Below are 11,968 nucleotides of genomic sequence, written 5' to 3' on the forward strand. Positions count from 1 at the left end.
TCCCTGTCAGTAACTACTGAGTTGAAATTAGTTTTTTTCCTGACACATGTTTTACTTAATCATATTCTGTAACAGGGTTCGTCGGCTAACCCCTTCCTACCCGCCGGGTTGGTTCGAGAGGACGCGGGATTACAAAACGTATTCACTCAACGCTCTCTCACTCCAGCTCGTTTTCCTCCGTGGCCTTGCCTGGTGCACATCAGGGGTAGACCATATAGCGTAAAATCGATCAGAATGAAATTGAAAGAGCTTGAGAGTTGCCTTCAACAAGTAGACGTTTTTGAAAAACCAAAGATCCTTCTAGAGCAGTATCCAACTAGCCCCCATATTGCAGGTACGTACAACCCACATGGGCATATAGCTAATGTTAGCTAGCTTGTTGGGTCCGTGTGTGACAGTCTGTGGTTGAGTCAGTCATTGCCATTATAACTGGTCGTACGTATCCATTCTCAGCGTGTATGCTTTACACGATCCATAACACATTTGATGACATCGGGGGCAAGTTAGTCGCAGATCTGGGATGTGGATGCGGCGTTCTCAGCATCGGTGCGGCGGTCCTCGATGCAGGGTAAGTTGTCAGACATTTGGTTTAGATCCAACTAAAATTAACTACAAATCGGAGTTATGCTTGTGTTTTTTCTTAACCGTGGCACCATTTTCACTTTGATTTGCAGTCTCTGTGTGGGGTTCGACATTGACGACGATGCATTGGAGATATTTAGAAGGAACACGGAGGAATATGAGCTTACTAACCTGGATCTGATCCGTTGTGACATATGTACTATGGGAACTGATTCTTATGCCAAAAGGTTTGACACTGTGATAATGAATCCACCATTTGGCACAAAACACAACCAAGGTGAGTTAACAATGACCTTCATGGTAATACATTACTTGAATGTCCAGTCATAAGTCGTTTGTTAAGATATTTACTTTCTTAAAATGCAGGCATGGACATGCTGTTTCTCAGGACAGCTTTGACTATGGCCAAGACAGCAGTGTATTCACTACACAAGACATCAACACGAGAAGTTAGTAGCAAAATACAAGTGTTCCAGAATTTCAGTAACCATGATTCCATTAAAATGTCTTAATTCCAACTCTGATTACAGCACATACAGAAGAAGGCAAGTGACTGGGGAGTGAAAATGGAAGTAATAGCAGGTGGGTCTCGTTGGCATGGTGTAGATGAACCTCTGTAATACCAGAATGTAAAGTAAATTACTGATAATGTTTCTCTCTGTGACAGAGTTAAGATATGACTTGCCAGCTTCTTACAAGTTCCACAAAAAGAAATCGGTAAGATTGACGTTGCTCAAACACCCATGTTTCTGCTTTCAAAGAAGCTAGATTAAAGACAAAGGCTATTAAAATCAAAAACTTTATTGGCTATTCACAAGAGCAAACATGAAAGGAACGATATCAGTTTACAACTTAACCTTTCACAAGCAAAATGAATATGGGGGGGGAATTCATTCTTGATATCGCACTGCCAGATGTGCTAATTATACCTTGTTTTCTGAGCACAAGTTTCTATCATGGAAATCTTTATATAACATTGATTAACATAAAATATGCTCTTGTAGAAATGAAATGCTGTGTCAGACAGCACAGAACATGATATTCTTGTTGATTAACATAAAATATGCTCTTGTAGAAATGAAATGCTGTGTCAGACAGCACAGAACAACATGATATTCTTGTTAAATAAGACAAAGTAGGTTCAGGAAAGATACACAACCACTGATAAAGGCAGAGAACTGGTGCAACTAATGTCACCCCCCCCCCCCAGGTTGACATCAAGGTGGACTTTCTAAGGTTCTCCCCAACATGAAGCTTCCAATGGAATGGATTTGAGTCATTCTGCTTTTTCAATGTTTTTCTAATAAATGTTTTCAAATGAGATGTGCTCATTATCTGCTATCTAAGATCCATTCTCCGTTTTGCCAACCTTTGCAGCTGGGGAATCAGTGTCTGCTCCTTCCAGAGCTCTCTTTTTCGGGCTTGGAGGTGCTGATGATGAAATTGAGAAATCAATCAATTGTGGATTACGGTTTGACATGTCTTATGCAAGCATAACTTCTCAACCAGAGATTTCTTGGAATACTCAAAACAACTTACCATCGTCATTATCACTGTCAAATACAGTCTTCTTGCCCTTGTACTGTGTTTTGTTCTGGTCTCGTCCACCTCTGTCCCTCCGGCCTCCTCTGCCTCCTCTGCCACCTGACCTTCCTCTACCACCTGGAAGAAGGCAAGAAAATAAAAGCTCAGTTTCTCATCCCATCGACTACAATACACCAACCCAGTAATTTAGAATGTGTTTTACGACTGACGGGAAAGTCTATCCACACCAGGTGATATGGACGTTTAAGGATTTACTCTAATCTGACAAGACCGCTACCTCTGCCTCTCCCTCTTTTATTGAACGTTTCTTGTTGGTCTTGGATCATCTTTTTCAGTAGCTCCTTCTCAGCATCTCCCTCCTCCACAACTTCCCATGTGACATCTTGGTCCTTCAGTTGCAAAGTCCCTCCGTGTGCCTCTGTGGCCTTATCAAGTGCTTCCTTGGCACTTGCTCTGAAGAGGATGGTACCCTTCAGAATAAAAGGGATGTAGTCACAATTGCACATTGTTTTTTTGTTGTTGTCAGAATCAGATCAGAATCATTGCCGAGTTAACAGCTGTTGTCTTACTTCTTTAGCACCCCTGGAGAAATCGATCCATTTGATTTGACCATGACCCGAGAACAATTCATGAAAGTCTGATCTTGAGACAAACTCAAGCTCTCCAGAGAATTTCATCAAGCACCCCGTCTGCTCATCTAGAGATTTCTAGAATGCAAGAGAGGAAAATCAGATATAATTTAGATGGCTTTACAACACATACACTTTATCCTTAAATGGTTTCCCTTTTTATCCTTAAATGGTTTCCCTTTTTACTTCCGACTCCACTACCAGAGATCTCACCATTTCCTCTTTATCCGCTTGCTTTTCTTTTGCTTCCTTGTCTCTGTAAATACAAGATTTGGACCATTCATTTGGATCCTCATTTCTCCATACAAATAAAAGGTAAACCTGATAGCAGTGTGTGCTTACTGTTTAGCTTTAGCTGCCTTATTAGTCTTCCACTCCAGTTTCTTCTTTGCGTGATAGTCCACTCTGAAGATTAAAAAGCAGTTAATTATTTAAATATTCTTATTTTATCCAATCAAAGTGTTGTGTTCTGCAAAGCAAAACATTGCAATATTTGCAGTAAAAATAATCTTTGCAGATCTAGTTTCTGCCTGATGAACACATCTTATTCCACAGATATTTTATCTCAATCTACTGCACTCACCGTAGCAGGATGAGCATTTCATTCTCTTTGAAGGTTTTAATGTCGGTGCGCTGAATGAACTCCTTTGCTGCTGCTTCTGTCTCACACACCAGGAAAACTGAGCCCTAAAATAAAAGTAATATTCAATTTGAAATTGTAATATTAATTTGTGGACAGGTCACTGGAATCATCTCCTTCACATGCTTCTTATGCGCCAACCCTAACCTTGAACTTCCTTTCCAAGGTTCTTCTCATTTGAATGTTCTCTACACTGCATTTGCCATTCAGCCACGTCTGAATATCATCAAGGGTTGTTTCCAGCGGGAAACCTTTCTGGGAGATACAGAAATAGAATATGATTATGATGGGATGTGTCAGAAGCATGGTGTCATGTAAATAATGGTTTTAATTCCAATTTGTCAATAATCAACTTACAATGTACACAGTTTTGTGCATAAGAACGTCTTTGTACTCGTCGTTAACTTCCGGCAGAGGTTTGCTTGGAGACCTCCTGACTTTAGTCTCATCCTCACTTATTTCTATGAGACCCGTCTTTGACTTGCGCAAGGATTCAATGATGACTTTCATGTCTTCTGTTAAACATTTCAGCCTAAAATATAAGATGGAAAGAGTGAACATGGGCAGACAAGCCAGCCTTCCAACATTCTAGAGAAATTCGTAAAAGTAAATTGTGTAAACCTGTTAAATTTGAGCATGGTCTCCAGGGTGACCCAGCCATCATCAAGCTGTAGCTGTTCTTTGAGAAACTTGTCACGAGGAAGATTGTGATCTCCGAAGTAGTACTTTAAAGAGAAATTAACATTAGTCAAATAGTGCTGTTGCATTTCATTAGGTGCACACCATTCAATTTCAATCAGTAAGATATATTTTTACACAAACATTAAATTACCTCAATCTGTTGAGCAACCTTCATTTCAAGGGACGTCATTTCCTGGTTGTCTGCCATGATTGGTCTGTATGGAGAATAACGTATACAATAAATGTCTAAGCACTGGAGCTGGGGGTGATTTCAATTAGGTTATGAGAACAGGGTCTAGAAGGTGTTAGGATTGTATGTCGATGATGTAAGTTGTCAATTTATGTTATTTTTTGTTGTTGTTGCTTATTGTTTTAGGGGGATATATGGATGTTGTGTGTGACTGCGTCTTGTTAAGTCATCAGGGACCGTGTTGAAAATAAGTTTCAATTGGCATGTTATGGATTTTTAATGTCTGCTATATCCATAAAATCAATTAATCAACATTTCGCTTCTCGTGGTTGCATAAAGAATTTGATTTGATGTTAAATAGCTTCATAAACAATGAGTTTTCCTCTTTAAAAAAAAAAAAATCAAGTTTGCCTAAACATTCATGACGTAAACGAGGGCGTCCAGAGCAAAACCGTGTTTCTGCCAAATCCACTGCTAACTTATAGAAGTGAATGGCCACTTCAATACATACGTTAAAATACATAGGTTTAGCCAAATGGCAGTTCTAGCTACATTACAGAGAGGTTAGCTGCGCTCCGGCATTCATTCATAATTCGCACTCTCAACCTGCTTATGCCATCGTTGCTGGCAGCAGGCTTGCTTGCATGCCAACTTCCATCATGTCTGGAAGTAGCCAGTCACCGTGCTCTTCGGATTGTATAAACATGGTTCAGTTGGGCTATTTACATGTAATCGCTAGCTCTTTTGTATGAAATAAAAGATGAAGTTAGCTAATAGTAAATATTTGCCACCGGCCAACTAACGTTAGCATGGCAGGGCACAACGACGACACAGCAGGAGACGACTTGTTAAACCGGCTGTGACTTATAACGTGACCCCAGCAGATGGATTGGATATGTGCAGTCAAGATAGCTAGGTTCTCTTTTGATCCATAACTACTGAAACCAGCGGCATTCCTGTTTGGTAGCAGCTAGTGCTACTACTAGCCGAGACAGTCAGCACCATGCGGGACACTTCCACAAACAAACGTGGTAGGGTTTAACGTTACTCATATTGGGAAAGCAAGTAGTTGCGGCTATACTTACCGAGCGGCGTTGACTGTTTTGATGTGTGTTTGATACTTTTAGTTGGCTTCAGGATTTCTTTAAGGGGTTTTTCATCTAGCTATAGCTAAATCTGAGTCACTTTGCTTCACGCTCGCAGGGAAGCGTGGACCGATTACTGCGTGCTACGGATGCCGAGGACGTCCGAAAATATACCGCTCTGGCAAAGCGCGTATGGTTATGTAATGTCGATGGAAAGGGACACGTGTTGTTGCTAGTTTGGGTGTCACTTTCATTCCAACAATAGAAAGGAAAATAAGATAACGTTGTAAAGCATTTATTTTACAAAGTAACACGGCTTGAATGAGTTGATGGAACGATACACACACCTCGTTTCTGTGCATTTAAAACCATGGTGCAACTGTGGTGTTGGCAAGCCTACTGTATTCTTGTGGAAAATCTTGCACCACAAGGTAAACTTATTTTATAACAGTATCATCAGGAAATATGTTTAGGTTGTGTGATAAGTCTCATATACATCAGCTTATGAGCCACAGAGCTGGAGAAGAAGGGTGGACCACTAGAAGTGCTTCATAGAAAGTATGCTTTTTTTAACTGATGGGTATCAATTAACACAGGTTTGTCCAAATCCTTGAAAAAAAGAAGACCACATTAATTAAAATGATCATAAACCACATACTAACAATGATCAGTTGATGGGGCCAAAGGTGTAACCACATTAACATGGAGTTTTTGTTGTTATTGCCTCATCTCATGTAGCACAAGGGGATAGCAATAATATCAATCGACACTGACATTATACACTATAAACACAAACACAGCCATGTGATCTTGCTGCACTGGGGAGTGTTCCAACTATCTCCCAGGTGTCCAGTTCAGGGTCATACTTTTCGATACTCTGTAGATAAGTCCCCTTTGAATAAGAGTATCCACCTGTCACGTAGATGCAGCCATTTATTACTACAGCACCGCACTCCATCCTCCTCTCCTTCATCACAGACATCTGTCTCCACTCGTTACTGTTCGAGTCATAGCAGTCTGTGATCGTTGTCTGGCCACCCACCAAGTACAGCTTATCATTAAGACAGACAGAGCAGAGGCCATACTCTGGGGAAAAAAAAGAAAACAGGAGGACAGTTCTTAGCAGAATCCAACAAATTGTACATATAGCTATAGATAGATAGATAGATAGATAGATAGATAGATAGATAGATAGATAGATAGATACTTTAATAGTCATCAGTGGAAAAGTACAGCAGTAGTGGGGAAAAAGTACAGCAGAATAAAGAATATACATAGAGAATATACAAAATAGATTAAATTACATTACAAGAAATATATACATACAGTGTGCAGAAATATAGGATATAATATACATACAGTCTGTATATATGTATAATATTCAAATATACATACAGTGCATACTGTACATGCACATATCCACAGATATTTTTGTGCATGGCTGGCTAGAATAGCAAATGTCCAGTAGTCGTCACTCCCTTTGTCCCGTTGTTGACCTGCAGTTCTATGTTGCTACCACAAGAGGCAGTGGTCCCAGAACCTGCAGTTTTATGTTGCTACCACAAGAGCATTTACCGTTTTCGGCCACAGGAGGGCAGCAACAGGCTTAGATAGACAGTGGCCGTGTACGAAATGCCTGCTACCTGCTATATAGCAGGCGAGATGTAGCATGCTACTTCAAAACTGTGCCTGCTACCTCTCGGCTGCTATTCTCGCCTGCTACCTCGCCTGCTATATTGACGAAAAAAACGGCGAAAAACGTAGCATAGTTCAGAGCATGCTATTCCGGAAATCACATCACCTTTCAGAGAAATTTTCAGGACAGCTGTCATGGCCGATGCCAGGAAGCAGTGCATTAGCATTGTTAAGTACCTGTCATCAAATCACGATTCTGTCAAATATATCGTTTAGAAAAATTATTTCTTTATCCAGGCATCTTAGTTTTAACAGTTTCATTATAGCGGAGCAGTTTATATATTTGCTCGTATGTGGTATTTATTCTGTTCACAACTTCGCGATCGTACAGCCAGGCTACAGAGCTTCAGGAACCCCTATGCCAAGCCGAGCTGCATCACATTATGGCCGGCCCAGAGTCCTCTGCTATGGCTACGGTTTCTGGAGCTCTGTAGCCTGGCTGTACGATCGCGAACTTGTGAACAAGATAAATACCACATACGAGCAAATATAACCTGCTCCGCTATAATGAAACTGTTAAAACTAAGGTGCCTGGATAAAGAAATAATTTTTCTAAATGATATATTTGACAGAATCGTGATTTAATGGCAGGTACTTAACAATGCTAATGCAGGGACATGCAATACAGCGGGGAGAGCGGTGAACGCTCATTAAAAATCCACATGAACGTGTAATAATAATAATACCCTGATTTAGAACATGTTTGATGCCGGGCATACAGTATATACCGGGCATTGTGGAGAAATAAAAATACCACAGAAATTACCACAGAAAACTAACCACAGGTTCGAGGTCTGGGTAACTGAGCGCCTTTTCTTCTCAGCGTGACGTAACAACGTAACCCACGCATTCCCGTCACCTGACTCGAGTAGCATGCTACATTTTCTCGCCTGCTATATCATTTTCGTGGAGTAATAGGTACTAAGTAGCATGCTACCTCTCACCTGCAATATAGCAGGTAGCAGGCATTTCGGACACGGCCCATGGTTCCAGAACCTGCAGTTCTGTTGCTACCACAAGAGCATTTACCGTTTTCGGCCACGGGAGGGCAGCAACAGGCTTAGATAGACTGTTCCTTGTTCAGTTTCAGCAATTCAATGAGTATTTGAGTTAGACTATTTAGTTTATTTGTGTAAGTATTTCTGTTAGTTATACATTATATTTCTTTATTATTTCAGAGACCACACACTCACTGTCTGTTTATGTAAGTGAAGAGAATTGAAAGGTCAAATAATGTGTATAAAGGGTTTATAGAGGGGTCCACAGCCCCTGACCCAATATGACACGAGGGGGCGGAGTCTTGCCACCACGCCACTGTCCACGCCACAGACCCCACAAATCAGCCCGAGAGGGCTAGAGAAACACGGTCTTCACCAGTGGGGGCAGGTGGGTAGCCCGTAGAGGGCTCTACTGCCCCCGACCCAATATGACACGAGGGGGCGGAGTCTCGCCACCACACCACGGACCCCACAACTCAGCCCTCGAGTGGGCTAGAAGACACAAGGTCTTCACTGGTGGGGGCAGGTGGGTGGCCCGGAGAGAGGTACACTGTCCATGACCAGCTCTGACCCGAGGGGACGGAGTCTCGCCAACACGCTACTATCCACGCCAAGGATCCCACAACTCAGCCCCTGAGTGGGCTAGAGACGCACGGTCTTCGCCAGTGGGTGCAAGGAGATTGCCCAGAGGTCACTGTACTTCACTCAATCAGCTCTGACCCAAGCAGGCGGAGTCTCGCCACCACGCCACTATCCATGCCATAAACTCCACAACTCAGAGACACGGTTTTCACCAGTGGGTGTATGGAGATTGCCCGGAAGTAACTGCACTACACCAGAACCGCTCTGACGCGAGGGGGCGGAGTCTCGCCACCATGCAACGGACCCCACGGCCAATGGGCCTAGGATAAAGACAATTAACTACCGGTGGAATGGTGGTGGAGCATCCATTGGGGACCCGCTGTAGGTCCGCTAGCCTTGTGTTATATTCCGCCGGAGGTCCGCCAACTCGTCCATCGGGGACCCACTGTAGGTCCGCTAGCCTTGTGTTATCTGGGTTTATCCCTTACCTTTGTCCAGAAACAGAAGTTGAACCAATTGCAGCAAAATAGCTAACGTTACAGTAATCGTCAGTGTAACTGCTTTAGCCACTGACCGCTACCATTAATGTTATGGAAGCTGCTGCTAATTGTTGTGAGATAATGAGCTAACTGGCTATCCCGCTCTTATTGTGCTGGATTAGCATTGGAAGCATTGGAACTGATGTGTCCAGGCGACAAGACCTATCTTAATTTATCAGACATTATTTAATTTCAATTAATCTAATTCTGCCGTACCGTATGCATGGAAATGATTAGTTTCCTCTATTGTCATACCTGGATGAGGACTTATGGTGAGGATGGTCCACTCATCACTGTCAGGCCTGTAGGTCTGAATGTGTTCATAGGTGCAGCTTCCTCTGTATCCATAGTGGCCGCCTGTCATGTAGATCGTATCGCCATTTACACAAGCAGTGGCGTTTCCTACACCTTTTGAACAGTAGAAAAAAATGTTACACGGTATCATTCTATGAATAAATGCTATATGATAATAAACATGAAGTTCAAGTCTTTTATATTGTACCTTGGATCATATTGGCCACAGGGAACCATTTCTTCTGTAAAGGATCATAGAACTCTGTCTCTCGTTCAGGCGCGCCCCCTCTGTACCCTCCGATGGCATAAATACAGCCGCGTAAGGTCACAGAGCAGTGGTAGTATCTGGCCGTGAGCATGGGGCATCCTTCTGTCCACTCATCACTATCACAATTGTATATCCAAACCGTGTCCAGGGCCTCGATGGTGTCTGTCCTGTAGCCTCCTGTCACATAAATATTTGCCCTGAGTAAAGTGACACTATAGCTCTCTCTCGTGTGGTCTGGCATATCTTTTCCTTGCAACCACGTGTTACTAATTGGATTCCATATGTGGACCTCAGAGAGCGGATGCCAGTAGTACCCTCCGACAATATACATGCTCGAGGATGTTTTTTTGCAGTTTGCAGGATTATCCTTGCAGTTAGACTTCAAAGAACGGACAATCAGAGATCGAACTTGCCCCTCGTTACCAAGTAAACACTGTCTCTGTACGTCCAGAGCCGTCTTGAAGTCCATCTCATCCAGGTCCAAGTGGATACAATGGAGCAGGTCGCGGATGTGATCGATGCGGCTATCCAAGTCGTGGGTGATCCATTTGACCACCGCGTCCAGAAGCACCTCGTCCCTCCACACGTTGATGTTCTCTGCAGACAAGAGGGAAGTCAGTTTCTCACAGTCCACCTCCAGGATCTCCTCCTGCTGCACGAGCTCCTCGAACCTGCCGAGCATCACCCTGCGCGCCTCCCGCTCCAGGGCGACGCAGACGTGCAGCTCCGCGAAGGAGTGCATGCCCAAGCAGTTGTCCACGTCCAGGAAGCGGACGAGGAATTCCTCGCAGGCCTGCTTGACGGAGCCGAACTGGAGGAGGTCAGCTGCCTCCAGCAGGCTCTGTACGTTGCTCTGAGTGATGCTCACCCTGGAGGTGTAGACATAGTTCACCAAAGCCCTCAGAACCTCGCAGTCGATACCAACGAGCTTGATGAGGTCGTTCGACCGCTCCTTCATGTCGGCCGTGAACATGACTTTGAAATATGAGCTGCGGGCTGCCAGCGCTACTTTGTGGCAGCTGAAGACCTGGCCCGTGGCACACTGGAGGCTGATGTCTGTGAAAAGGCCGCTGGTGTAGAACTCTCTGAGAGCGTCCAACAGTTCAGATGGATGGAGGATGTCACAGAAGTCATAGACGTAGCGTTCTTTTCCTTTGTCTGACATGGTGGCTAGGAAATAAATAGACATATAACATGAGATTGGGATTGTCATCATTAATTAGTAAAAACTTTAAATATTTAATGAGAAGTGTGTATGGAGGCATAACAAATTAACTTTAAATTGTACATTCATTTTGAATATCATATAGCCTATATAGCCTACTGCATGGTGAATTTAGCTAGTCTCGAAAATCAGCTCATTAACAAATTAAAGCCCTCTAATGTATGTTCCACATTATGGTTCTGGTAATCTTTTAGTAGGCCTAGCTCTTGTAGAGTTATACACTTGTGAGAGTCAATCTTAAACGCCTGAATATGCTGACGATATTTATGCCATAGGAAATTCAAGTCTAATCAACCTACAATGTTCAACAAACCCTAGTCAATAGAAAATTATTAGCGCTTACCTTTACGCAATGGACGGACGGCGGTCCGTTATAACAGAGGAAAGAGCTCTTTAGTGTTCTTGTCTAAGGAGCAGTCCTGCAGTCTACACTCATGAACCTCAAATAAGATCAGGACGTTTGCACTGCTGTCCTATTTTGGTATCTGTTGTGTATAGTTGGAGAGGCACCGGTTGTCACTGCTCCATATCCAAGCCAGCCCTTCCTACCTTGTTACAACCAGCCAAGAATTTCCTTCAGCGAATCACCAACAGCACGCTATAGCCTATTATTGCGACTGGCAAATTCTCCGCCCCAAGACAACGTTCGAGAAAAGAACCTACAGTAATCTTGTTGTGTGTGAAGAGCGGAGATATCGCGGGTTTCTCCCCTGATAATATTTTGGACTCCAGGCTCGGTAGCGTATTTATCTCTCTGAGAATTTATCTCTCAGAGTCCACTTATTCTCAGGGGACAAACCCTCGATCTTCCTAGGACTCTTCACTGGGGCACGGACAAGATAACGCCAGTCTTCACCAACAGTAGGCTGGTCGCAGAGTCCTTATGCAACGTTGGGGGGTCATATTCCCGCACCCCCAGTCAAAAATAGGTCCATGCACCGCCAGTCAAATAAAAAACATTCAACTGGCCATTCTCTTTCGTTTCCATGGCAGTTTTAGCCTAATCCTTGGGATT

General features: G+C 43.2%; 3 protein-coding genes across 5 annotated transcripts; 1 reads left to right on the forward strand and 2 right to left on the reverse strand.

Moving 5' to 3' along the window:
* Window positions 1-106: 106 nt before the first annotated feature.
* On the forward strand, window positions 107-2,297 carry mettl5 (methyltransferase 5, N6-adenosine). Of its 3 annotated transcripts, none has more exons than XM_084443652.1 (7): window positions 107-334; window positions 454-568; window positions 675-859; window positions 949-1,031; window positions 1,113-1,164; window positions 1,250-1,299; window positions 2,255-2,297. In XM_084443652.1, exons 1-7 carry the CDS (start codon window positions 235-237, stop codon window positions 2,264-2,266), a joined length of 597 nt encoding a protein of 198 aa, XP_084299778.1. In that variant the 5' UTR covers window positions 107-234; the 3' UTR covers window positions 2,267-2,297. The 3 variants fall into 3 exon arrangements, with proteins under 3 accessions (XP_084299778.1, XP_084299777.1, XP_084299776.1); XM_084443651.1 differs by lacking the exon at window positions 2,255-2,297 and adding an exon at window positions 1,793-1,929; XM_084443650.1 differs by lacking the exon at window positions 2,255-2,297 and having other exon boundaries at window positions 1,250-1,370.
* Window positions 1,876-5,482, reverse strand: ssb (small RNA binding exonuclease protection factor La). Its single transcript, XM_084443649.1, has 12 exons — window positions 5,353-5,482; window positions 4,229-4,292; window positions 4,018-4,121; window positions 3,754-3,928; window positions 3,544-3,651; window positions 3,340-3,443; window positions 3,099-3,161; window positions 2,970-3,012; window positions 2,697-2,834; window positions 2,405-2,597; window positions 2,122-2,244; window positions 1,876-2,013 (listed from the first exon to the last, which is right to left on the reverse strand). The coding sequence occupies exons 2-12, from the start codon at window positions 4,283-4,285 to the stop codon at window positions 1,925-1,927; spliced, it is 1,197 nt and encodes a 398-aa protein (XP_084299775.1). The 5' UTR covers window positions 4,286-4,292; window positions 5,353-5,482; the 3' UTR covers window positions 1,876-1,924.
* Window positions 5,483-6,127: 645 nt separating this feature from the next.
* Window positions 6,128-10,893, reverse strand: klhl23 (kelch-like family member 23; the record flags this gene model as incomplete). The annotated part of the gene is made up of 3 exons (XM_084443412.1): window positions 6,128-6,438; window positions 9,422-9,574; window positions 9,669-10,893. The coding sequence occupies 3 exons, from the start codon at window positions 10,891-10,893 to the stop codon at window positions 6,128-6,130; spliced, it is 1,689 nt and encodes a 562-aa protein (XP_084299538.1).
* Between the last annotated feature and the right edge of the window lie 1,075 nt (window positions 10,894-11,968).

Source organism: Borostomias antarcticus, assembly GCF_949987555.1.
Source record: "Borostomias antarcticus genome assembly, chromosome: 9".
Lineage (NCBI taxonomy): Eukaryota > Metazoa > Chordata > Actinopteri > Stomiiformes > Stomiidae > Borostomias > Borostomias antarcticus.